The sequence below is a fragment of the Pholcus phalangioides genome, unplaced genomic scaffold, assembly GCF_987345545.1.
Source record: "Pholcus phalangioides strain wild (caught in Gottingen) unplaced genomic scaffold, Ppha-v1.0 ptg000039l_1, whole genome shotgun sequence".
Taxonomy (NCBI): Eukaryota; Metazoa; Arthropoda; class Arachnida; order Araneae; family Pholcidae; genus Pholcus; species Pholcus phalangioides.
The window spans coordinates 12,094,432-12,121,546 of NW_028301625.1; the positions used below are offsets into that span (position 1 = coordinate 12,094,432).

At 39.9% G+C, this 27,115-nt stretch overlaps 3 protein-coding genes across 5 annotated transcripts; all 3 read right to left on the reverse strand.

Annotated features, from left to right (window-relative positions):
- Positions 1–5,471: 5,471 nt before the first annotated feature.
- Positions 5,472–6,791, reverse strand: LOC149065587 (uncharacterized protein F54H12.2-like). The gene has a single exon (XM_089254011.1). The coding sequence runs from the start codon at positions 6,789–6,791 to the stop codon at positions 5,472–5,474; it is 1,320 nt and encodes a 439-aa protein (XP_089110137.1).
- Positions 6,792–11,366: 4,575 nt separating this feature from the next.
- On the reverse strand, positions 11,367–12,977 carry LOC149065588 (uncharacterized). 3 transcript variants are annotated; one of them, XM_089253750.1, is made up of 6 exons: positions 12,816–12,977; positions 12,510–12,733; positions 12,297–12,396; positions 12,005–12,192; positions 11,820–11,923; positions 11,367–11,713 (listed from the first exon to the last, which is right to left on the reverse strand). In XM_089253750.1, exons 3-6 carry the CDS (start codon positions 12,375–12,377, stop codon positions 11,424–11,426), a joined length of 663 nt encoding a protein of 220 aa, XP_089109876.1. In that variant the 5' UTR covers positions 12,378–12,396; positions 12,510–12,733; positions 12,816–12,977; the 3' UTR covers positions 11,367–11,423. The 3 variants fall into 3 exon arrangements, with proteins under 3 accessions (XP_089109876.1, XP_089109874.1, XP_089109875.1); XM_089253748.1 differs by having other exon boundaries at positions 12,297–12,733; XM_089253749.1 differs by lacking the exon at positions 12,816–12,977 and having other exon boundaries at positions 12,297–12,770.
- Positions 12,506–16,292, reverse strand: LOC149065589 (uncharacterized). Its single transcript, XM_089254012.1, has 9 exons — positions 15,955–16,292; positions 15,396–15,879; positions 14,614–15,290; positions 14,160–14,507; positions 13,735–14,063; positions 13,293–13,635; positions 13,088–13,210; positions 12,816–12,978; positions 12,506–12,733 (listed from the first exon to the last, which is right to left on the reverse strand). The coding sequence occupies exons 1-9, from the start codon at positions 16,029–16,031 to the stop codon at positions 12,506–12,508; spliced, it is 2,772 nt and encodes a 923-aa protein (XP_089110138.1). The 5' UTR covers positions 16,032–16,292.
- Between the last annotated feature and the right edge of the window lie 10,823 nt (positions 16,293–27,115).

A 27,115-nucleotide genomic window follows, 5' to 3' on the forward strand; every position in this document is an offset into this window, starting at 1 on the left:
AACACAAAAACGTCATGGGAACAAAATGTCACATCAGTGGACCAGAATCCGTATCAAAATGAAGATCGATTTGAAGTTTGCTTCCCTGCTATAAGGAAGAGGGTGGTGGTGAAGGAGCGACAAAGGATTAGAATGGATGATGATACGAACTTCGAAGCTAGTTATGGGGACGGAATGTGTATAAAGAGGAGTGAAGAGAGCGCATGAAATTACATTAAGCGGTTCGAAGTTTTTGATGGAAGGGCAGTAAATTGCTGTTGGACAAACGCAAACAATGTGCGCACCGAAGTGCAAGCCCACCACTTCTAAGAATAGGTACGAAAGTTTCCGTTCAGGCATGAAAATGGCTGTAGAATTGATTATGTAGACATGAAAACGGAAGTGCTCGTCCGAACCGGCGGATAGAAGTCTATATCCAGGCTCAGGAACGAAAGTGACCATTGAGCCTCTGCAAACTAGAATAAAAGTGCCGTATATATATATATGTGTGTGTGTGTTCGTTGATGTCATTCGGAGTTCTACTGTCGTTACAACTTATTGGTTACCGTGGGGCTTCATATCTTGAACGAAATTTATTGAATTTTTAAAAATTTTCAAAAAGCCCCACAAAATGTCCTGAGCAACTAACAATTACACGCATCCATGTCTAATTATGCCATCGAATTCTAATAGAACATTTATTTTTTTAAATAAAAGACGAGCCCTCGTCTCGTGATTCCTCCTACTACGTAAATCGTGGATTGAGTGGCTCTCGTGGTTTTCCTGCTACGCTCATATCGCGATAGTGTTTCTCGTGATCCTTCTACTACACTCATATTGCATATCTCATGATAGAGATTGTGGATCTCGTGGTTCTCTTACTACATAAATCTTGGATTGAGTGTGGTTCTTGTGGTCTTTCTTCTACGCAACATCTCTCGATAGTGTAGTTTCGGGATCCTTCTGCTACGCACATATCGCAATAATGTGGTTCTTGCGGTTCTCCTGCTACGCAAATCTAGGCCCCCTCCCCCCACCTGTAAACACGTTCCTGGTGAGACCTGATTATGAATGATTGTCTGAATTTGAACATCTACCCATCTGTCAATGAAGAACACGTTCCTTGTTGAGCTTCCATTATTAATTATTAGGGCTAGGATTTTTATGACCTAAAAACCGACAGAAAATGCTTCATAAAAAATGTATTCATGCCCAAAAACACTTTTACTTAGGCCGCAAACCTGAAAATATGCCCTTATAAATAGCCTGATCATATTTCGTCGAAGAAATTATGGGAAATCGCCAGTCGTTGGCCAAAATGATGCCGAAGGCACACAAATAAAATTTGCTAATTTTTTGCTAATATCTTCGAAAAATCGCCAATCATTGCCGAAACGATGCTAAAGGTAAGTAAAATTGCCAATTATTGCTAAATATATGTCATCGAAAAATTTCAAAATTTGGAAAATGAAGTTAGTGAAGAGTGAGCTCTTTAGGGGAAAAAACACTCTTGACATTGTTCTGATGAAATATTCAGAATAATACACTAAAACAGCGGTTCGCAACCTTTTTTGACCCGCGGAGCCCTTTTTGGTATACTGTATAATTTCTATGCCGGATCCCTAGGCCAATTCTTCATTTATTCATCAAAGTTATTGATTTATTTTTATTGTTCAAAAATATTTATAATAATTTTTTTCAAATTTACTGGGGTTTTTGTATTTTTCTCGAGTGGCCGCGGAGCCCCTGGAAATTCACACGGAGCACCGGTTGAGAACCGCTGCTCTAAAATATGGAAATATGCTTTAAATTCTGAAAATCATGAAAAAAAAGCCTTAAAATTACCAAAAATCATTAAAAAATGCCTTAATATTACCAAAAATTATTAAAAAAATGCGCTATCGTATAGACGGAGCGAAATATGCAAAAATATGCAATTGGACCCAATATTATCTTCTGAGCCCGGGGCCTCAACCGACCTTAATCCACCTCTGGTGATAGATCAAAATGTCACGAGACCTGCTCAAGAAGGTTGAATTTATAATTAGGATTCAATCCTAATTATAAATTCATGAATATATCGTATAACCTCTCGATAATGGATACCCACGGTACCAAAAGTTTCGCCAATACATTGTAAGATACTTTACATTGAGTCCCGTTGCCGTTATTCAAAAAATGTCCTTTAACGGGAGGCGTCCAGGGAGTGTCCGGTATGGGAAATAGCACTGTACAATGCAACGCACTTCACCCTGTATGTTCCCTTGAATACATATATATTGGATGTAACTGTACTCGCCAGTGTTTCGTTGCGTCGAAGACTCCCTGATTACAATAGGATTCGGTGAATGAATACCGTATTCCATAATAATGGATTATTATACTATATACTTACGCGTTTGTCACCGACTTTGGTTTGAAGAATATGTGAAATAGTCTACGAGAAAAGTGATTCCTCAGTAGTAGCTTCAAAATCGGAGGGCCGTGGGTGATAGACGACAACAACAGTGATGTAGGAGCCAGAGGGTGCGAGTGCTTGACCTCAGCAGCTGCGTACAAGCCGGGGGTGCTCGTTCTCAGCAATACATAGACGTAGATAGACGCTGGGGGAAGGCAATGCCTCCCGTATCTCCGCCCATGCAGTAATGGTGTAGGAGTCCAAGTCTGTGAGTTCTCAGTAGCGACATTTAAGCCGATTTAGCTGTGGGTGCTTATCTTCAGAAATAGCGATGAAGCATAAGGGACATAGGAGCTCGTCTTCAGCATTGACATCGGAGCCGTGCGGCTCTGGGTGCTTGTCTATAGCAGTAGCAAAGAACCCGGGGCTCATTGTTTGCTCGTCTTCATCAGTTACTTCGGAGCCTGGGACTATGGGTGCTCGTTCCAGGTAGTTGTATATGATCCCGGGGGCTCTACAAGCTCGTTCTCAGCAGGGCCTTAAATGCCAGAGCTAAGGATTTCGTCCTCAGCAGTTGGGTCGAAATTGCGCTCAGCAGTGGCTAACTATAAAAATAGATTCCTATCGAACGTGAGCCCGTGATGATAAATTGGTGACACTATAAAGAATTGTTCAGTGTAAATATTCATCCTAATGGGTCGATATCTGAATAGTAATTCAAGATCTGGTAGCAATTCAATCTGATTTGTTATTCAAGTACTTATTATTGCACTTATGAATTGGTGTATTTTAGCTTTGTATTTATTGCATGTGTGAAAAATTACATTCTTTATTTGTGCTGCAATATACCACCTATTTCATTCTCATTCACGATTTTCATTTTGCCCTCCCAGCCCCTTCTTTTTTTGAACAATCTTCTTTCGTTAATTTGTTAATTTTCATTTTTCATTAAGTTTTATAGCTCTTAAATTCAAACGCCATAGATAGAAATTTCAATGACACTGCGGAAATATTATTTTATTTGATAATGGTCAAAAATTATGTTAATTTCAATAAAGCCGACTTCACTTGCCCAACCACAAGTATAAGTCGAGAACAAATTCATTGAAGAAAACATGAGCAAGAAAACTTATTTGAATAATGTTCAATTAATATGTATTTTTTGTGTACTTATCACCCATAGCAAAGACATTGTAACAACTCGTGCAATGTCATAGTGTTTCCTGATCACGGTCGTCACGCTTGTGTAACCATCTCAATGGCGTAACATAACCACATTTCATTACTAAAATGAATCCTCGTCGATCCATATAATTAACTGTTTTCATACGCTATCCTTTTAAGGCCATCGTCTTTGTTTAAAAAAAAAAGTCAATTCAAGATGGTTTGATAGATAATCAGTTTCCTTAACCATTGCTATGTTACGAGTAAGACAGAGAGAGAGTTTAGTGGGTTTTTTTTTTTACTTTCCGTATTCATGAATGAAAGCGGAGACACAAATATGGAAGATAACACTTGGTTAAGTATGTCTCCGTATGTATTGACTTACGATGCGTCCCGTATATCTACTGATCCAATGTCATCTTGATTTTTTTTTTCTGCGGTCAAGTTTTGCTGTTGTCTACGTATATTCAGAAATACATGATCTTGACATGAGTTTATTGTTTAGAAAAAGCTTCATCTCTCTCTCTCTCTCTCTCTCAAAGCATTTTTCCTTAGTTCAAACTGAACCTGTTTCATTTCTCTCATAATTATCAATCACGCCGTTCACTCTGGAGCAGCACCTAGAGATAGTCTCTCCTCTATCTCTAGATATTGCCTTGAATTTCAGGTAAAAAAGAGAGATTTTCTATTTATACAGTTAGCGGACACCTCCACAAACGGACACAATTTTGAATTATATCGATGGGATACAATGTATTTTACTATTAAACGGACACTGCTCGTTAGTGGACCGAATTTTCGGTCCCATTGGTGCCCGTTATCGAGAGATGCAAAATACACTAGTGTATGAAAAAGTGAGATACGCTCCTAGTAGTATACGCGGCGCTTGACCGCGATAATGCCAGTTTCCGCCGCTAGATGGCGCCACCGGGGAAATGTTCCCGATTTTTTTCGCGCGTTTTTGACCGACTTCCTTTTTTAGCCGAATTTATAGCACCAGATCACCTGTCGGATATATTTTCAGGATCTCGAACCGGACTACCTGTCGACCGTGTTTATTTTCAAAATGGCGGTATTTTTTATGTCACTGTCGAGACGTTATCTTGACCATGGGATGTTGTCTGTGGTTATCAACTAATTTCCGATAATTACTATACGCTCTTTGGAGTTCAAATCCAAAGTAAAACTAAAAGGGGTGGGGCCTTACTCGTCGAAAAAGTCGATACGAATCGACTTTTTTCAAGTCGATTCGTATTTCAGATTTGATTAAGGAGGCTGAACGAGGATTTATGCAAACACCCTATTCCCTTATGTATAACCCTTATTAGCCTTTTATCGATCTTTATTCATTGTATAATCATTATTTATCGCATTTAATAAATGTTTTCTTATTTTCAATTGGTTGTGTTTCATTTGTGTACTGTTTTTAAATAACCAACGCTAGACAATTTTTTAGACTAAATACTTTATTTCTTGAATAATAATCGTACAGCAAAATTTTTCTTTACATATTGATAAACAGCAAAATCATTTCCTTTTCTGTTTAGTTTCTTAACAATACTTTCTAAAGCTACATTTCTACTTCTCTGTATAACAAAGAACACAGCGTATTGTCCACATACATTGGAGGTAGGTGATTGTAGAGGAGTCGAGTTCCATAAAATGTTTTTATATCTTCTTGTAAATGATGCAGTTTCTTTTCCGTAAGTCTCTGGCTTCTGTCCGTATGAATCGAAAAATTCCAAGGTGTTCTTGTCCGGAATGTTGATTGCCATCCAGTGCGAACCAGGTTGTGTGTGCTTATCCGCGTTCACAACTAAAGACGCCGGATAGGTTTGAATATGCACAGGTAGCATGTCACATGGAAACACATCGATGAAGTATGGTGTTTCGCGTTCTAAAATTGTTTTTATTTGAGATGAGTACATATTCAACTGCTGAAATCGTAGAGGATGTTTCGTGCCTGATTTATTTCTATGACGTTGTCGAACTCCAAGTAGACAATGACGGAAACTGGTTGGACGAGCGGAGCTTTAAACTTTGTTTCCAGTCGTAGGTTGCCGTGTCTGATCAAATTGAAATGATCGCCTTGGCAGAGATCGGCGCTCAGATCAAAGGCGTAGATAGCGTATCCCAATGGAAACTCACTTCTAGAGATATCTATACCCCTGTCTTGACAGGCTTTTTCAGTCCCTAAAAACAAACTATGATACGCTCGGACATATAATCCTTGATCATATTGGGGCTCTAGAGGCTTGAAAGGAACTGGCTGTCCGTCAGTATACGTGGCTATGAAGTTAAGGTCGTAATGTTTAAACTCGAACGGTGATTTGCTATACGATCCTGAAAAAGCGTCGTTGTCTATTATTCCGACTACCACTCTTTTGGGTAGTTGTCCAACGACGACACTGTCTTGAACCCACGACATGCTTCCTTGATGTATCGAGTAAACTTTACACACTACTCTGTCTATCGGATACTTGGCTGAAGTATGACTTAGAGCTTTCGCATGGCCTACAAGCACACCAGGAGACACTTTGACGTGCCTTATGTATAAACATGCGTCACGGAGAACAACTCTGAAGTTTGCACTTTTGTCTGGCGAAAGCAGACAGAATTCTGACTTGCTACGAATCATCTTTATTCTTAGAGAAACGAGATTCAGCAAGAGTCGCTGTTGACAAAATATGTCCCCGTGAATCGAACCAATCATGTCGACGGTCTTACTTTCTTCGATGAACGCCGCTCGCTGTATTAAACCCTCATTGGGGTCCTTTGACGTAGGGTCCACATCACTCATTTTTCCGGCAGTGTCTTTATAAAAGAGTTCAGTTGTCAGTTGGCTGGTTTTGCTTTCGTTACCGTGGTTCAAGAGTTTTTCTATCATAGCTCGGTAGGGGTACGTGTTACTGGAAGATGATATCAGACGGTCATTCAGAGAAACATCAACCTGGGAAAACATGGATTGCAAGAAAAGGTTCACGGGTGAGACTTTACTCTCTTTATCTAGAAAAGACCCATCACCTTTCACGACCTTAGCTTTCACGTGAATTAACGTTTGAGAGAGATCCAGATACTCATCACCACTTCCTCCAATGTTAAATTCCAGAGGGCCTCCATCGGAGGCGTTTGAAAGCGGGTAATAGGTGACCCATTTTCCGCTTTCTATGGTAGTTTGTGTTCCGGGTAGAGTGAAAAGGTTGAGTTCAGATTTTGCCAGTTGAGGAGAATCCTTCAAGAGAAAAGCCATCACGGATCGAAAATATCGTGTCTGTTCCCGCTGGGTCGTTTGGCTAAAATGATGCGTTTCGCCTTCTTGCGTTTCCTTTTATGTCCCGCTCCAAACATGGCCCGAGATTTGGCCACTGCTTTTTCTGTCAGTATCTTTCCAGCTTCACCCATTCGTCTTTTCGCTGCTCTTTTAACGTTTTCACCTTTCATTACGTCATCAACTATATCAGCGCCAGAGCGTAAAATCTGTCTACCAACAGTTTTAGCACTCTTTTTAAGAAAAGGCATGGCTACTCTAAAAAGACTTCCGAATATACTACCTAGACCGTATCCTCTCTGCATTACAGCACCCGAATAATACGGCAGGCCTTGTCCGGCTTGTTGGACATAGTAGTCCTCAAACTGTTTAGTGCAACAATGGTATGGAACCTTCATCTTTCGTATCTAGTTCGTAAATGACAACGGATCGATAAGACCAGTGTTTTTATAAGAACTGTCTCATGCGGAAGTGAAGAATCAGAATCGACTTTCCTCTACTGAAAGGTATGTGATTTCCCGAACTATCTCGAATTTCTATCTCTATAGTCTGGAATTCTTTTCGAGCTATAGGGAGATAGTGAGGTCGATCATAATGAGAGCTTATAACCTCGTTATCTTTTCCTTTCACGCGAACGACTCTCAGTAGAGGAGCTTGCACATCTCCCACAACCTGCGGCTGCACAATATCGGAATAGATGTACAAAACTGGAAAAAACACGTTTGTGTCAGCAACGTAAGGGCTTTCGGTAGTTTCTTCGATCAGCGTTGGCTCGAATCCCAGTAGCTCAGCAATGCCGGTTTTTAACAGAAGTTTTGCCCCATCTTTTAGTGTTATTTTCACTTTCCTGGTGTTTTCATTGTAATTGAACAATATTTTGTTTCTTAAAGCTGGTATCTTCAAGCCGTTCAAGAGATCTGGAACTGTCTCGTAATATCCAACTGGTACGTTTCTTCCCTGCAATTTATCATCACCAAGATCGAACCCGAACAGATTATTTTTTTCGGTTATGTTGTACCACGTGTGAGAATAAACAATCTCCGAAAGCGCACATTCCCATTCGCCAGTCAAACTTATTGGAAATGGCAATCTTGTGACAAAATGAGATATAGTATTTTCAGGATAGTATGACCCTGAACTGTCGCTGGGAAGTGTTACATAGAACGACATCTTGTTGAATGACCGATAATTGTGTGAACACTGTCACTTATATGCGCTTGAGATGACTAACCCATACGTTGAACTTGCTGTCGTAGCCTTTAAATTTTACGTAATACTCCATCCTACCTCTTACCTTGCGTCTCTTTAGAATTTTTTCTACTTGGTAATACTCGCTCCGCTTCACTTTCTGCAATTCAGATTCGTAAAAAGTACCATGGACAATCTCGCCACCAGAGTCGGCTATCCTGTACACTGGAGGTAAGCGCTCGAGTCTCTCTTTAATAGTGAAAATTTCACGAGTCCAGTTATGTTCATATCCTTTCTCGAAAACCATTTTTGCGCGACTTATGCGGACCGTATCTCCGATGTCAAACTTGAACTTTGTCTTCACGGGTTTCAAGATATCCTTATACAGTTCATTCCAAACGACCGATTGATTCTCTTCGGTAACAAGAACGGGTTTAGTCTTTATACTGCGGTGCCATGTGTTGTTGTAACTATGCATTAGTTCGCTTAACACGTCTATGTATTTGTGCGTATTTTTATGCGTGAAATATTTGAACATTTTTTGTTTAAGAGTTCTGTTGAACCTCTCGACAACAGAGGCTTTTTTCTCGCTTTCTGTTGAAAAATGCATGACATTCATCGATTTTAGATAAGTTTGTAGAGTTTTATTTTTGAACTCTGTACCTTTATCAGTCTGCAAATACTTGCATACGCGGCCTCTGAAAATTTTTCTGAACGCTTCGGTAACTTCTTTTCCAGTTTTATCTTTCAACGGTATGGCCCAAGCGAACTTTGATAAAACATCGATGCAGGTAAGTATGTATTTGATACCTTTGTTTTCCTTCTTCAGGGCCTGCATGTCTACCAAATCGGCTTGAAATTGCTCGTTTATACCACCCACTATCACCCGATTTCTCTTAAAATTCTTTCTGGATGGTTTGTGCAATGTATATGCTTCGTTACCCTGCAATAATTCTTTGACATCTTTCAAAGTTACGTTTTTTCCGGTTTCTCTAAGACGCCTGTGAAACGCGTTGATTCCGCCAAAACTGGCCGGTTCGGAGGGACTTGTATATTTGTCCATATTTTTTCAAAATCGGATATTCTCTTCCTAAATCTTATCGCATCCTCGAGCCAAAACCCTCTTCTATCCTCGCCTCCAACTACGAATATTGATACGTTATCGCTAAAACACACCTGTTTCTTAGCTCTGTTCATTAGCAAATGAGAGTATAATTATATCGTGTGAGAATATATACTAGAAAAAAAATAACACAGGTTTTTAAATTTTCACATTCTTTATTGCTTCTAAAAAAAAGTTACAGGCATAACCATTGAGGAGACATTATTTGTTCAACGGAATTTTTAAATGCTTCGTTTCCTCTAGGTACTTTTCCAAATTTCTTCTTTCTCAGATTATGTCTTATGAGTTCCACGATATTGGTTCCCGGGACCACAACGCCATCTTGAACAAGTTCGCCGTCCTCATTCCAAAACAGCTGTCTGTTGTTCACTTTCATGGTGTCAACCAGTTCTCTAGCTCTTTTCTTGTGACTCGGAGCGGCTTTTCGTATGATCATGTTCTCGAAATCGGGTCTTATATCATCTTCTTTCTTTTCTCCTAAAATTTCAGTATTCGAATTTTCTGTGAGCGCTAGGTACCTTTGCAATACCTGCAAATACTGTTTCGCTTTTTCATCGTCTCTCAGACCTTTTCTCTTGAGGACAATGTTGATATCACCATCTAACTTGCTTAGCTGTTGTTCAACAGCGTTCAAATGTCTATCTGCCGGAACGATGACGTATTTTTTAGCGTGCTCCATTTATGAGTGAGGAGATAACGGATATTGCGGCTGGTAAAAGTAGACTGAGAAAACCGTCACCTCTCTGGACTAAAATACGCCGTTTTTTATATAGTGGGAGATTCTTCTTAGACAAATTTCTCAGACTCCTCTTATGACGACTGAGTTTCGCTTTCTGAGATTTCGTGACGGGAACGTTGCCTTTTAACACGTTAAGACACACTTCACATAGAGCCCGTATGACACTGTTGCTACTTTTCTTTATCAGATCAGTACGCTTCTTGCCTCTACAACAGGTGAGCTCTTTAAGTGTCTCTAAATTTCGTTGTGCATACCTCGACATCTTGATCGTCACTGACAGTCGAAACCTCTTTCTCGTATATACATACCGTATTTGACGGCCTTGATCAGTGCGCAATGGGGAAAATTAAAGCCGTGATTGAAACAGCGGACTTTGGGATTTGGTAAAGAGGGGGATGTAGGATAGCCAATGAGATCGTGGCAGATCTTCCCCGTCATCTGCCCAATGAATTTGCATTTTTCAAGTCCTTTGCAATAAATTTCAGAATACGAATCCGACAACAATGAGAGAATTTCTGAACATTTTTCATAAGGCATGTTGCCGCCCTCCCATGAAATGTGGTGTAGATTAGACATCACCCACGTAGCAGACGCCCTTTCTTTACCGCTCAGTTCGAACCAGTCATAAGGTGGTTGAAAAGTATAAGTCCCGTAACTACTGCCATTTAACGAAAAGTAGGCCAGTTCTTTAACTATAAATCCTCTCGAAGTACATTGGAAACCTTCAAAGTCTATGACAAGGCCCCCTTCCATGATGTGACCTCTTCGACTGCTTGACACGAAATGAATTTATCTGGGTTGGTAAGCGTAATATGTATCATTCTGGAAAAACCCGGTTCTCAGGCGTAATTGTTCTTCCGTGTTCGGTTTCAAGTCTATCAATAGGTATCCATAAGCGGGTTTACAGGCATCGTTAAAAACCTCTTGAAAAAATGCCTGTCTACCCGGATACATCTGCCTAGCTAAATGTTGAACTTGGCTTCTATCTCGCGGATTTTTGAACAAGACGAGATAATGCGCATTCAAAGATATTTCTCGCATCTGACTGCCTTTATGAAAGAAATTTTGAACGATGAATATCACGGAAAGGTTTCTGTGGTGGCTTCCGCGAATAAACAAATTAGTTAATCGCTTGTCATTGCCTAGCTCCGACATCAGGTCATCGATAACAAATAACGTTCGCGAACCTATGTAAGATTCGTAATCTGTAGGTAAACCTTCTACGAATGTGACACCTGAAATCTGTTCATAAAACGATTGATAAATACCATAGAACCAGACAATTTCCGTAGGAAATGGATCAATCATTTTTTCGGCTATGAGTCTCGAAACAAACCGAGTTTTTCCCGAAGAAGTCGGTCCAGACACTATACATCCAAAAGGATGTTTAAGCTTTAGCTCCTCCATCGCAAATGACAGTTAATTCTGTTTGCATAACATTAAATACCAAAAAACACACACGAGAGAAACAAATCTATAACATAAATAAATAATTTATTCTTGAAATAGGCGTATTTACATAAGGGACTTTGCGGTAAGAAACATGTTCTGACGTGAAAAAAAATTAATACCCATAAGGCAGCGTCGTGAAATCGGGCAGAAGAACCCTCTTGTCGTATACAAGACCGTATTTTTTCTCCTCTCGTCTGGTCAGTATCCGCCTTCTCTTAGCCTCCCTCACTATCTTGTGGGTATCGACGATAGCGATCTTCGTTGCAAAATCCATGGACTGGACCAGGGCCTTCATCGTGTCGTAGTTGAGCTCTAGCGAGTTTTTGAAGTTGAGTGTGAAGCCTCGAATTTTACAGAATGACCTGCCATCTGACCTCCTATAGGCATAATTCTTGGCTCCACCTGAAAATAAGCATTTTTTCAAAAACAAATATATATAATGAGAAACGTCTCAACCTGTGAAATTAAAGGATGAATTAAAGTTTGATAACCAGATTGAGAAAAATACCTGACACAAACTCCGTGATGTGATGACTGTCGAGCTCATCTGTGAATTGGCCCAAGAAATCACCCAATGGTGGATCGTTGGTCCCATTGCTAGCATAGATGATTCTGAAATTTAAAAAACCAATAAGTCAAGTGATAAGACATTGAAAAATTAAATGAAACAAAAAACATTTTCTGCGAACTTACGAGTCGGTGTCAAAATAGAGCAACGCATCGCCTAGTTTTTCCATCTCGGAATACAACTTCAAACGGGCCCACGTTGTCGTGAAGGCAGCCAGAAAAACGTTGGTCCGGTCGGTCTGGGGTAGGAAATCTGTTTTGTAGTGCCATTCAATAGCTGCAACGTTATCACTGGGGAGATACAAATCCTTGACCTGAAAAAAAATAAAATAGTTTGGTCACATATCATTTTAAATATTAGTTTGATGAAATCAAATATCTTAAAAAAAAATAATAATTTTAAAAAAAAAAAAAGTACCTCAATAGAAGGATCGTTCATCATTTTGTGAAAATCGGAAGTTTCAGTGACGTACGACAGTTGCGTCTTGTTTTCCTGCATACCCCAGCGACCCCAGAAGCTGGAAAAAAAAGCGATCATTGAGTATATATGAACGTTTAGTATATACGGTCATTAAAAATCATAAAAAAGCATGGTTTTCAAAAATTTTCAATCGTTAAAAATGATAATTACCTATTCAGACAAAGTTTCGCCACTTGACGTCGACCTGGATTGACTTGGATATTTCCCGGCTCCAATTTTATGCCTTCAATTTGCTGATACCGCTTCACGTACGCGTCTTTGTCAACATTCGTGACGCAGTTTGACGGCCATCCCGAGGACTCTTGCTTGATCTTGAGGAAGGCGTTGATGTAGGGGGCAAAAAGACCCTCTCGAGATTGATCGAAATGATAAACCTAGAGAAAACAATCCTAATTAGAAAACAAAAATAATCGGGGAAAACATTAAAAATAATTATGGGTTGGAAAAAAATAATACCTCGTATATCTTTTTCACCACATAGCCTTTTTCAACGGCTTTCTTGAGCTCTTCAGTAACCCAAGTACCCGTGATACATCTTTCCTCGTCGTTGTGTTGGCATTCTTTTAAGCGTGTTTCCACACACGAACGACACAGGGGAAAGGTCAATTTTCCACCGGATCTATAAAAAATGAAATATATGATGATAAAAATAATAAAAAATTTTATGAAAAAATTATGTTAGATTGGGAATACGTGAAGATCACGTTATAAAAAAATTATAATAATACCTGTATGGGAGAACGGGTAGATATAAGCCCCTAGGTGGTAGTACTTTGCATTTAATGATGCCAAAATATGAATTCAGCTGTCCAAAGTTCTCGGTAATTATCCGGGGATGTCCAATTGGATATCTACAATGAAAGAAAAAAACGTGTAAAAAAAAGTAAAGGTAGAGCCATATTTGTTAAGTTATATAAATTTTAAAGCACTCACTTGCAGTATTTATTGACCCACGGGTACAAAGACGTGAAGTCGATGTATTTTGCGGTGCCTCGATAGAAGAGTTTGGTGGCATTGGTTCGTCCACCATAGAACGCATCCCGTGGTTTCAGCCTGTCAGTATAGTGGAAGTCCACCAGGAAGCATTTGAGAGCTTGATCCGTTTTCTTCAGGGCGTTAAAGTCATGCTCCCACATGACTTTGAGATTGTATCCGCCTCGACGGATTTTCTGCTCTTGTTCTAAGGTCTTCCTGTGGAGTTCCCACATGTAGCTCTGGGTGCTGGGGTTCACCATATCTTTTTCGAAACAGTGCGGGCAGCCGTGCCAATAACATCCTGGAAAAATCATGAAAATAAATTAGCGAAAATGTTTTGAAATACGAAACATAAAAATAATAATAAATTAATTCAAAAATAATAATCGATGACGCTTACCGTGAAATAAAAACGCGGTGTTTGTTTCCTCACAAAACCCGTCCACGCTGAGACCAAGCACTCTCTTTTCTCCCGTCCCGTTTCTGGAATGTTGAATGTTCAGTCCTAGGTATGACAGCCATTCAATACTTAGGCGGCTGCTGTTTGTATTGTTGACGTAACCGTTGGCAGGAACCATACCAATTACACCATCATCGATGTATTTCGACCGGTATGTTGCCATACAGGCCGAGGCTATGGTGAGGTACTGGAATGGGTCGACGCCGGTTAATCCCAAGAACTCTTTCCGAAACTGCAAGCAGCATCGACGTAGAATATCGACGTCTGACCTAAAAATTAAGAACATAGTGTAGAAATGTTAAAAGAATGGAAAAAATAATCTAAACGAATAAAATATACTCAATATGGAGGAGAAAACAACTTACTTGCAGTATTCGTACATTTCGTCTTGGAAGACGAAACTCTCGTTTTTCCTCTGTTCGTACCACTCGTTGAATTTCGCCTTCGTTTCGACGGTGAAAGCTTCCGGATTAAAGAAGTTCATGGAAGGGAGGGGTCCATTGTAGTCTTGGTTTTCCGATCGGTTGAAGAGATGAGGAAAGTACCCTTTCTTCAGCTCTTCCAACCCGAAAGTTTTCGGCAGTTTGGACAGAGCCATCGGGAGAAAGTTAAGGCTGTCGATAACCCGGATGTTGACAGCGTCCAGCCGCAAAGCCATTATTTTGGATCCACACGGCACAACAGAAGGCTTTATTCCTTGTTCTAGGAGATATCTGTAAAGAAAAAAATACATATGTTATAAAATTACAAAATGCATGCATAATAAAACAGTAACATGCTATTTATGTAAACATTTTAAAAATATTGAAAAAAACGTACTTGAGCAGGAATTGGCCATCGAACCCCTTCATGTTGTGTGCGATGGCAGTGTACCCCTTATGTTCTTTGCGGAAGAGCCAGGCGCAGAATTCGCTGAGGGCATTATATCCTCGAAAGACGAATTCAGTTCCGTCCGAGTACTGAGCAACTGCAAAGTTTATCACGTGCTCGCCTGAAGATTGATCCGTCTCGAAATCGAAGAAAACGAGCTTGTCGGAGGGGGTCTTCACCTTCTTCTTTTTGAGGGAGCAGAGATGATGTTCATCTTGATGAAAATTTTTGCAGTTGCTGCAATACTTTTCCCCGCAGACGTGTTTGCCTCGGGATCGCTCTTTTTCTACAAGAAATTTCTTGCATGTGGGGCACTCGTAGAATTGCTGGCAGTACGTGGTGTTCTTGCCCCCAAGACTCTTATGCCTTGCAAAGCATTCAGCCGATCGACATGTCCTGTGGCAGTCATCGCAGTGGTGGAGGGTGACAAGGGTGCATGCATCGCTGAAGCAGGTGTTGCATCGGACTGCGCATTTATGGTACTGGACATGGTCGTAGGCCTTGTCGCAGTCCGGACAGTAGAAACTGGTGCCGTGGAATCCCTTGGGAGACGTGATGAGGTCATAGTGTCCATTATGAAACAACAAAAATATTTTTTTGTCTTTCCTGGGTGTCTTGAACACCACCTGAAAATAATTAAACAGTTAAAAAGTCAGAATACTAAATATCAAGTGATTAAACAAAAAAATTCTTCCAGACTAAAAATAATATCGGTGAATAAAATAAATTACCCGATAAAATTCTTCCGAAGACTTGACGAATATCTGGACATCTAGAACCTCGGCAAACTTTGTGATAGCATCAAAGCCACAAAGGCCCTCGGGAACTTCAGCCACTCGATGCAATGTCAAAGCCATGTCTCTCTGTAATTTTCTACGCCCATCTTTTACCGTCGACAGCCTTGGATGTTTTTCAAGGATGGCGTGTCCAACAACGATGGCACGACTACAACACAGTCCGTCCTCAGGTATACGTGTAACTGATTGTTTTGTCAGCCGGTCAGACGATATGTTGACAATCTTGCATCTTCCACCTCCTCGTGGTATTCGGACCGTAATGATGTCAAATCTGCGAGATGGGTCGTCCAGGGGTATGGCGTTCTTGCTCTGTAGAACCTTCATTATCACAGCCAGGAGTGATTCGATGGTGAGTGAGGCCACGGTAACAAGAGATGTCGAAATGGGCCTGTCGAAATTATCGGACGTCATGACAATCCTGAAGAAAAAAAAAATTAATTATTCAATTCAAAAAAATTATTCAAATCACTCTGAATATCCAATAAATATTTACCGAATGCGGTCTTCGGGGTGCAGCCCATTGGTCGTCTCGTCTATCAACTGCCTCAACATTGATCTCAAGAAAGCCATGGCAGCTATCAGGCGAGTTGACGGGTCCACTAGGGCTTCGGTTCGTATACGGGCAGCATAAGTGATTTGCTCAGCATTGAACTTCTTGTTCAGCTTGCGGGACTGTTCCTGCAACACGTATGGTCGTGGGGTCTATAAAAGAAAAAAATAGAATGAGCATATTGAAAAAAAAAGTAAAAACATAATTAATAAATTAAATAATGCTTACGGAATTCGAAGTTCCCTCGCCCGGATCATCACCACCACCTATCTGTTCTATGGCATCCTGTGGGAAAGAAACAATATTAAATAATCGAAGGAGACAAATAAAAAGAGATAGTAAATAATTTTAAAACAAAATTGAACCAACCTTTTCGACCTGGGTCCAATTGATTTTTTGAGAGAAAGGGTTCTCGGCCATAATCCACTCCACATCATCAATATGGAAATCTGATCCGAAGATCAACGCATTCTAGAAAAAATAAAAACTCGCTCAAAAAATAAAATACATTGGATACACATTGGTATAAAAAAAAAGGCATGAAAAATAAAGCGAGAAAGACAAGTGTATCGAATAACATACCTCTTCTTCTAGATCCCAGTCAATATCACTAGGTAATGGGTTTTCGTCAAAGATTGCAGCGGAATCCATCTCGATCGAGCTTGAAACTAAGAATGATGGTCTTTCCTTGCTGTCGGGGGTTATATATAGCGCCCCTTTTAGTTTTACTTTGGATTTGAACTCCAAAGGGCGTATAGTAATTATCGGGAAGAACCCCGTGAGAACGGAAACATCCCTTGGTCAAGATAACGCTATGACCCCATACCCCTTTTAGTTTTACTTTGGATTTGAACTCCAATGAGCGTATAGTAATTATCGGAAATTAGTTGATAACCACAGACAACATCCCATGGTCAAGATAACGCTATGACCCCATGCCCCCTTTTAGTTTTACTTTGGATTTGAACTCCAAAGAGCGTATAGTAATTATCGGAAATTAGTTGATAACCACAGACAACATCCCATGGTCAAGATAACGCTATGACCCCATACCCCTTTTAGTTTTACTTTGGATTTGAACTCCAAAGGGCGTATAGTAATTATCGGGAATTAGTTGATAACCACAGACAACATCCCATGGTCAAGATAACGCTATGACCCCATACCCCTTTTAGTTTTACTTTGGATTTGAACTCCAAAAAGCGTATAGTAATTATCGGGAATTAGTTGATAATCACAGACAACATCCCATGGTCAAGATAACGCTATGACCCAATACCTCTTTTAGTTTTACTTTGGATTTGAACTCCAAAGAGCGTATAGTAATTATCGGGAATTAGTTGATAACCACAGACAACATCCCATGGTCAAGATAACGCTATGACCCAATACCTCTTTTAGTTTTGCTTTGGATTTGAACTCCAAAGAGCGTATAGTAATTATCAGGAATTAGTTGATAACCACAGACAACATCCCATGGTCAAGATAACGTCTCGACAGTGACATAAAAAATACCGCCATTTTGAAAATAAACACGGTCGACAGGTAGTCCGGTTCGAGATCCTGAAAATATATCCGACAGGTGATCTGGTGCTATAAATTCGGCTAAAAAAGGAAGTCGGTCAAAAACGCGCGAAAAATCGGGAACATTTCCGGTGGCGCCATCTAGCGGCGGAAACTGGCATTATCGCGGTCAAGCGCCGCGTATACTACTGCTCCTTTTTTACAGAAAAACGACTAACTTTATATATACATTGCAATTTCTAGCAAAAATATTCCCGTTTGAATAATTCCGGTTGCATAATCTGACAGAGCTTATCCCAAAAATTTAAGGGCGCAGTATCCCAGGTCGATAAGATACTCGCTTAAAGTACCAAAGGATGTTTAGATGTGTCGCGAGTTCGATACCCGGTTCGCCCTTGTCAGATACTTTCCTAACAGGGGTACAACAGAAACAGTGATATTACCACATAAAAAGATTGCTACCGCTGGGAGTCCCTCATCGAGTGGTTAGTGAACCAACCTCTCGGCGAGTATACAAAAGACTGCCGTGTTCGAAATCGGCAATAACTTATAGGTCCCGGTCTCTAATCAGAACTCGTGTGTAGAAAATGACCGTGGTGCTACAAAATGATCAATCATAAATCGTTAAAACGTGCATTTTCCGAAAAAGAAGTGGAAATGTTCCTTTTTGAAAATAAGCTCCTTAATTTTTTTAACCTATCGTAGTTATCATTTCCCATCAAAAGCAAACTAGATAGCAAATTGGATTGCCAGTGGCAACAGGTCATGTTGCTGGGGGAAAAAATTAAGTTTGGGGTCATTCAAGTATTACGTCAGCATCGATGGGGAGGAGGTTTCTGATTTGCTGACTTTTGATGACAAGGGGGGGGGGGTGGGGTTTGGAAGATGCTTACGTCATCAACCACCCTTTATGAAAATATGAAATATTCTTAATTGCATCTTATTCGGTGCGCCAAAAACGGAAAAAATACCTTTCGATACTTATTGGGCACAAGAACTAACATTTTACCTATTGATAAGTCCGCTACACAGCCACTTTAGCGATCTCTAAATGTTTCACGGATTCTTCTAGTGCTCTGGAAATGTTTCCGGGCCGCTTAAGTGCTCTAAAACTGTGCCACATGTCACTCAAGGGATCTTTAAATGTGCCACGGATCGTTTAAGTGTTCTGTAACTGTGTCGCGGGTTACTTAGATGATCTTTGAATGTGAAAGTGATCTTTGAGGCCTACTTAGTGATTTGAAAATGTGCCACGGACCACTTAAATGCTCTGGAAATGTGCCACGGGTCATTTAAGCGATTTGTAAATGTGCCGCTTAGTTCATTTTTACAAAATTAGGTTTGGGGTGGGGGCAAGTCACATCAGATAACCTTCAGGACCACATTTGGTCTGCGGGTCAAGGGTTTACCATATAAATGGCTTAAAGGATGGGTCGCAATGAATTTTTAAAAGAGAAATTTTGAGTTGTTGCCCTTCAAATAGCATTGAAATTAACAGAAATCGATTATAACATCATATAAAGGTATTTTCTTTCGAAAGTTTAATTAAAAAAAAATATTTTTTTTTCGTCTGGGGGGGGGAGGCGCAGGAGCCCCCTATGCCCCCCCCCTCCCGCGTACGTTTCTGATCCCACCAATATTTGTTAGCAGGGAAGGGGCAGTGATGGTGAAATTTTGCTGACAAGGGGTGGGGGTTAAAGTCTTGCGGACTTTTGCTGACAAGGGGGGGAGGGTCAAAAATGGCTAAAAATTTGCTTACGTAATACTTGAATGACCCCTTTCTCATAAGATTACTGTCATTTAATCAATATTACAAGGAGATGACATTTTTCTTGGTTAAGATTTCAACATTTTTGTCTGTGTGGCATCGAGTATCTAATGACGTCTATGTAGATCACTTAAAAAAGAAAAATGATGAAATATCGACCACACATTTTTCATAGTGTTTTTTCCTTTTTTTTTAAAAAAAAAAAGTGCATCTATAATGAACTTCGTGCAAGAAGAATCGTCTGAACAGTATCAAGTTTCTCTAAATGACTTGATACTGCTTGAAAGCTTGCGCAGATTCATCGTGGCTTTTGGTTGAAGCATATGGTTGAAGAAAATTCGTTTCTGGTTTTCGAAGAAAGTTAAAAAAAAAAATTATTATGAATATAACGTAGTGTGTGATTCGGAGCTCTCTTGATAGAAACTTTAGATAGAGCCGGGGCCGCAACTAGAAACAAAAACGAACTTTATCGCCCGGGGTAATTATCCATTTTAGCATCCCTCCTCATTGTAATTATGAATGAATAAAAAAAAGTAAACTTGGCGCACTTCCCGGTCCAGTGCCCGGGGGCATCACACTCCTCCCCCCTTCGCCTTTCCCTGGTTGCGACTCCTGATAGAGCGGTTTACGGAAACTTTGCACCCCCGACATTTCACCCCTTGAGATGTTTCGTCCCCGGTACATTTTGCCCCCGGAAATTTCTCTGCCCTGACCGTATGAGCGACCAAGTGAGTGATTGAATGAGTGACCCCGTGAGTGATCAAGTAAGTTGGACATTCACCCTCTGACATTTCACCTGCTCTGACCGTATGAGTGATCGCATGAGTGGCCAAGTGACTGTATCAGTGACCAAGCGCTTGACGAATGAGTCATCAAGTCAAGTCATCAATGAGTCATCAAGTGAATGAGTCATTTTTAATTGGGTTGCTGTATTTTTGAAATATATGACATCCATATTTTTATGGGCATCTTTTTATCAGCCACCTCGTTGGGCATTTTGCCTGTTGTGGCGTTGTATTTGTATTTGAGTGATCGGCTAAGAGCCGTATTCACCGACATGGTTTAAACCATAGTGTCCCAACCTTTTTTGTCCCATCGCCCCCTTCTTCAGAAATATTTTTCTCCCATCGCCCCCCAACGCAATCTAACCCATAGGATCCTATGTTATACCCGTATCTTCTACCGCCCCCCTGGAACTTTCCATCGCCCCTAAGGGGGCGTTAACGCCCACGTTGGGAATCACTGGTTTAAACTATAGTCACAATTTTTGGATAAGAGATCAATACAGATTGGTTAAAAATCTGAATTTAACCAATCCGTCTCGATCTCTTATCAAAAAATTGTGACTGTAGTTTAAACCATGTCGGTGAATACCGTCCTAAGTGAGTTGGACATTCAGTCCCGAATATTTCACAACCGACATTTCGCCCCATGTATAAATATTATGCGAGTTACGTCACTCACTAGGTCATTTACTCAACCACACAGTCACTCACTCATACAGTCAATCGCACACTTATATGGTCACTCACCTAATTACTTGGCCACTCACACTGTCAGTCACTCATACTATCAGGGCAGGCGAAATTTCTGGTACGAAATTTCTGTGGACAAAACGTCCCAGGGTGAAATGTTGGGGGCGAAATGCGGGAGGCGAAATTTCCGGATACCGGATAGAGCATACTAAAACCAACGATTTTTGATCAAAGAATGCAGAGACTTAATTGACGCATGTGATCTGCAGCGACCTATTTGAATGCTATTGAATTAGAGCGCTACCAGGTGAGAAGTATGAAAAAAATTGCAACAAATTAGTTCCTTATTAATAAACTGACCATATTTCCGCGAGAAGGATATAGGAAATTGGAATCCTAAACACTGGATATTACTGTCACTACAAAAGATGCCAAAGAGAAGCAAACTTGCCAATTATAGCTGTAATCGCTAAAAAATCACCAACGGCAGGAAATCGAACAGCGCGGCAAATCACGGTTAGTCAAAATGTAACTTACGAGAAAAACGTCTAACGTGATATGGGAATTGAATACTGTGTTTATACTTATTTTTGTAATTACCATAATATAATGTAAAAGTTATTAAAATCTATATATAAGTATATATAAAATTTATTTTCTGTCTGTGTGTATGCTCTCTATACAAATCTACAATTTTAGACCGATCGTCGCCAAATTTTGCATATATACCAAACAGGGCCCGGATTGAAGGATAGGCTACTTTGAAAGTTCGTCAGAGATGAGCAAATGCCCGAAATGGGCAAGAAACTGTCGGGCAACAATGGTTTCTGGGCCTCAACAATCACTTACTTTGGTTACCGTGGTTCCCTATCAATGCGTTTCTGACGTGTATATGACTTTACAATGATTTGTCATATCTTTAATGATGCCAGTATTATGTATAATAATTTATTCTTGTATAATGGTTTGTCACTTTTTCAATCGTCCCAGTTATCGAAGAAAACCCGCTCAGCGCCGCTTATTATAAGTAGTACAGTAATAAAAATCTTCGATTTCAATAAACAATAAGAAAATTAAACAAAGCTTTATTGAAGAAACGGGAAAAATCGGGATATTTTCATAAAAGAAAAGGTGGAATGACCAAAATTATACTGGCAAATACGGGAATGTCAGGAAAATACGGGGTCACTCTACTTGATAATGATGTCTTATTTACGATGCGTTTTTTTCCTGGTAGAGAAAGGAAACTATTTGACTTGACATGCTTCGATACATGGGCCAAGACCACAAAAAAAAAATATAAAAAAAACGGGGAAAACGCGTTTTACCCGTATTTATGCTGTGTTTTTCTAAACTTTTCTCCGTTTCTTGAATTCAAATATTTCAGCGAATATTGCTCATAGAAACGTGGAATTTTTTTGGTTGGCCTCAGGAGAGACGGCACCAACTTTCTAATTGGGTTTTTGAGCACAGGATGTCTGTATAAAAATGTTTTATTAAATTTAAAAAAATTAAACTATCCCTTACAATATTGATAACTTCCAATATTATTTGGGTGCTTTTTCTAATTGGAAGTAGGCCTCTAGGATCAACGGTTCGCCAGTAATTTGCGATGCGTGCTAACTTATATACCCCGTATATCTCAGCGAACATTGCACTTTTTTTTGGGCTCAGTACGAACTCGTACACGGCACAGTGGTGGTCCGCTGAAGTTGGTTTTCTTACTTCGAGTAGGCCTCCTCTTTGAAAAAAAAATATTGCCACACGTGAACTAATACGTACACGAAAATTACATATTCATGGTAATGATTAATTCCGATTAACAATGATTAATTAAGACACAGCCACCTCTTCAGAAGTGAAATGGTGGTAAATTGCCTCCGTGGTGATAGACCACGTGTATAGTTAGTAAAGTAACTGGGATATATTAATCAAATAAACGACCGTTGCTTTAAAGTTAGATGCAGACACACATCTTCATTTTGACCACTACAGCGTCCGATTTGTACGGACGTAATTTTTTCCTCTGAGCAACCTGGAGTTGATAACCAACCCCATCTTCGTTCATCGTAATAGTAATTGTTATAAATATTCTCTGAGAGACGTCCTTTTTTAGTCTGTTGAAACGCATTAGGAAATTCGTGGTTTCATGTATTCTTTAGGTGCTGCCATCTGTTTTCTAAAGACGAAACTGGTAATGAATGAATATTCTCACGAGTGCAATTTTAATGTCGTAAGGTGGGTCACTAACCGTGAACTGTGACTAAGGCACCTAGAAAGTAGCGCAGAATCATTGTCCTCCCGCCTGTAACAAAAAAACTGCTTTTGCCGCTCTAAGTGACGTCTAATCCTTGAAAATAGCTGTAGAAATGATACTGACTTAAGATGGTAGATGAGTCACCGTGGTGTTTCAAAAAGCCCCAGGTGAGGCGGGATTTTTTTTTAAAGAGGGGGGAGCAGATCATATTAGCTCCTCAAAGTTGGGAAATCACAGTAAACCAAACTTCAGCCGACCACCACTTCGCTGCATGCAAGGATCGAACGTGGGATCCCACGATGAGAGTTCGCGAGGACCGCTCAGCGTTGTGAACAAATGGGAGTCGGGGCCGGACTTAGGGGGCCGCAAATTTTATTCTCAGCAATTTTTTCAAAAGAAACCCTTTCCCTTCTCAGCAGATGTTTTGGAAATTTTTGATTAAAATTTAATTTTTTCCCCATTAAACTATTAATGATTTTGAAAGGAGGCTTTCAGTTTAAAGACCCTATAATATTTTTAGTGTTATTAGGTATGGCATTGGCTTATTTCAAAGAAAAAAAAGAGTATATATGCAGGTGGTCACATTCTTTACCATTGAAAAAAGTCGGGCTTTTCTTTATGCAAATACAAGGCCACAACAGGCAAAATGCCCAACGAGGTGGCTGAGAAAAAGATGTCCATAACAAGTATGGATGTCATATATTACTAAATTACAGCAACCCAATTAAAAATGCAATCAAAAAAATTATAAAAAAACAATATATATATATATACATGATAAAATATTATACAATTCCCATAAAATGTATTTATGGTTGTCTTATTCTAAGTATGGATAGCATCTCGATTTACCCCAACACGTGTTTATCGTATTTCCTTTTAAACGTTTCAATTGTGTTAGAATTTACTACCTCCGGGGATATAAGCTATTCCATTTATTAACAACCCTTTTAGAGATAAATTCCCTGCGACACCATAACCTAGAATTGTCCCTTAATAATCGACACTGGTGTTCCCCTGTAAAAGCAGTCGATTGGCGGTGTACTAAAAGTTCGTGGTCCATCCTATCCATCCCATTGAAAATTTTGAACACTTCGATCATATCCCCCAGACACCTGCGTTCTTCCAATGTAAGTAAGCATCTTAAAAAAAACGAAGTCTCTCTTCATAACTCAAACCCAGTGCGCCAACAAGGACACGCGTAGCTCTTCTCTACATCCCTTCAACCAAGTCTGTCCCTCTGTAGTATGGTCTCCAAAACCTTACAGCATACTCCAGTGTGGTCGGTTGAAGTTGGTTTTCTGTGGTTCCCAACTTCAAGGCGTGAATGTGATCTCCCCGTTATAATATCTCGCCGCAGAGAGCAACAGGCCTGCAACATTACAATTATTCATTCATTACACTTCACTTACTATGAGTTGAGAAAAAACGCATAGTTTAAAAAATTGATTGCAGATGGCAGCACTACACATAACAAGCATTACACAGATATAAACTTCACGGAACGTTCACTATACATACACATTCCAACATGTACCAATTCGTTCGAAGTTCCGCAAAGGAATATGGACGAGGTGCATGTCTGGTTTAGTAATAGTAGCAGCATACTCCAGTCCAGGACGAACTAAGCCGTGGAAAATAGGAAGCTTTATTTCGGCTTTTGTCTCTCTTAAGCCCTGTTCACATGCGCAAGATTGGGGGTCGCTTTGGTGATAATTACCGTCATGACAACTTTTTTCCCCTCGTAGGGGAGAAAAAGGTGGGAGAGAAGCTCATCAAAAAAGCCCATCTTTCTTAGGGTGGATTGGTGGTCGCCACCGACCTTCTCTCCCATAATCCTTTGCGCCGCGAAAACTACTATAAGCTCCTTCGTCAGCCATCTTGAATCAATCACTTCCGTTCAACCTACGTAACCAGTGACGACTTCCGGAAAGAAGAGGGGGATTACCGGCATAAACTTAACGTCATGTGTATGAATGGTTTGTATCGAAAATCCCCGTTACCAGGAACTTCCCGGGATGCTTTATTGCACATGTGAACGGGGCTTTAGTGACTAAGAGACCCCCGGGACCAGTGCCCTCTCAAGGCACGGCCCGGGAGCCTCAAGAGTAAAAGGGGGCCTCACACAAATGAGATCTGGTTGAGACTTTCAAGAATTTGCTTAGTAGGGACTTCGAAAAATCAATTGGCCCGGGGGCCCATGACGCTCTTAAAACGGCCCTGCCCGGGACCCAGAACTTGCAATTTAAAATCGTTTCCGAATGAAAAAAAAAACATGCTAATAAAAACTTTCCGATTTAGCGAGAAAAAGTTGAGTTCAACTTTTTCCCGCGCTTAGAGACCTGCATATGTTGAATAAAAAAGTTTTTTTTTTTTTTTGCAACAATAGAACGAGGTAGCTATATTTCAACCATAGAAACGATAGTGATTATTCAAATGCATCAAATAAACCGGAATCAGGCCCTGGAATTGACCCGAGGGATCTGAAATACTTTATTTTGGGCTTGAAATCAATTCAACTTTGATGAAGTTATTGTAAAGTTAGTTATGCCTTTTTTTTAGCACCTATTTTGAGAAATTTTAGTACCTAAACTCCCAGGCTCTATTGATTATGTTCTCAACTATCGCGTTCCTGAAATAATGAGTTCTTTTCTGAACAATTTTTTCCCCTTCAAGATTTATGTTCATAAGTCGGAAAATGTTAGGGAGCGAGAAAGACACTGCATAAAATTTTTTTGAAGGGGCCACGAAATTCCTTAGCTTGGCCCTGATGGAAGTGACTCGCCCCTTCTACAGTAGCAAATTCTTTCAAAATATACACGTTCCCCTTTTTCGATCCCTTTGATTTTTAGCTAGAGTACGCACAGGAGTTGATATCAACCCCCTTTACGACCACGAAAGAAATATTTCGTCCGAATGCCAGTGGAATAAATTCAATCTAGTTCTCTGTGTTTTCTTTCCTCCCCCCTCACCATCGCGAAGCTTTATTGTAGCCTTATGAACCGAAGTCATTTTTTTCCTCTTCCCATTTCCCCCATATGTATCTTTCTACTATATACATGTAAGAGTGAAATAGAATATGTAGGGTGAAAAGAGAAATCATCTTATTTATATAATATTTTACTGTGTGTTTTCCCCCCTTTCATTTTTCCAACGTGCGGTTAGAATAAGGTTACCAGATTTGTCACCAGTTTGTCAAGTAGAGATCACCCAAATTTTTTGCTAAATGCTTGTACATGAATGGGTTAAGGTGGAAGTAAGAGTAGCTGGCAGTAAAAGTCGCGAAGAGCGTTTTAGTTTTGTATTCATTATTTTATATTGGCACGAAACACATCGGGTCTATTGTAACCAACCAGTATATCTGTGCAGTTGTACTGGGATGCTTCGCTTCACGAAAATCCTACATTTGATTTTTGAAATCAGTGGTTTCCAACTTTGAAGCGCAAATGCAAGCCGATCTCCCAGTTAAAAAGTCTTTAAAAAGTCACAGTAATAAGCTTACATAGGGTACAAATATTCAATCATTACACTTTACTTCTGAAATATAGATGGCAGCATTGAAAAATCAGACCACACTAGATACACATTCGCAGTTCTGGCACAACTCATTCAGCAGTAAATTGCCCATGGTGATAGACCAGAGATGTGCTGAGATTGAAAGAAAGTGGTGATCTATTGTTTTTCACTTTGGGGTGAGAACGCGAGTGTCTTGCTACAGCAAGCAGCAGACCTACACTACAACCTTAAGATAACACTAATAAAATCCATTCATGACAACTTTCATTCAATTCCAAAGACAGATGGCAGCACTTTTTAAACACTAAATGAACGTACATTTCTTCAGGGTGAAACGGTAATAAATTATATTCAAACTATCAATTCAAAGTTCCAGACTCACTGGAATATCGAACATATAATGCGCATACGTACAGTGAGAGGTTTCTCTGAAAAGGAAAACCAATACAGAATTCAAAACTTTTCTCAGACTCTCTCAGGGTATATTTTTTCATGCTAATAGAAAGTGTGTCTTTGGCTGTTACATTTGCAACTTATCGCTAAATGCCAGGGTTGATTAATGTG

Bases quoted from the DNA above. Each gene is read 5' to 3' on its own strand.
- LOC149065587 (XM_089254011.1), bottom strand. From the start codon at position 6,791: ATGGCTTTTCTCTTGAAGGATTCTCCTCAACTGGCAAAATCTGAACTC.
- LOC149065588 (XM_089253748.1), bottom strand. From the start codon at position 12,416: ATGATCGCTTTTTTTTCCAGCTTCTGGGGTCGCTGGGGTATGCAGGAA. The intron at 12,193-12,296 runs GTACTTTTTTTT...ATTTTTTTTCAG, and splicing joins TGAACGATCCTTCTATTGAG to GTCAAGGATTTGTATCTCCC. The intron at 11,714-11,819 runs GTATTTTTCTCA...GCTTATTTTCAG, and splicing joins CATCACGGAGTTTGTGTCAG to GTGGAGCCAAGAATTATGCC.
- LOC149065589 (XM_089254012.1), bottom strand. From the start codon at position 16,031: ATGGCTTTCTTGAGATCAATGTTGAGGCAGTTGATAGACGAGACGACC. The intron at 14,508-14,613 runs GTACGTTTTTTT...TTTTCTTTACAG, and splicing joins GATGGCCAATTCCTGCTCAA to ATATCTCCTAGAACAAGGAA. The intron at 12,734-12,815 runs GTATTATTTTTT...TGTTTTCTCTAG, and splicing joins TGGTGAAAAAGATATACGAG to GTTTATCATTTCGATCAATC.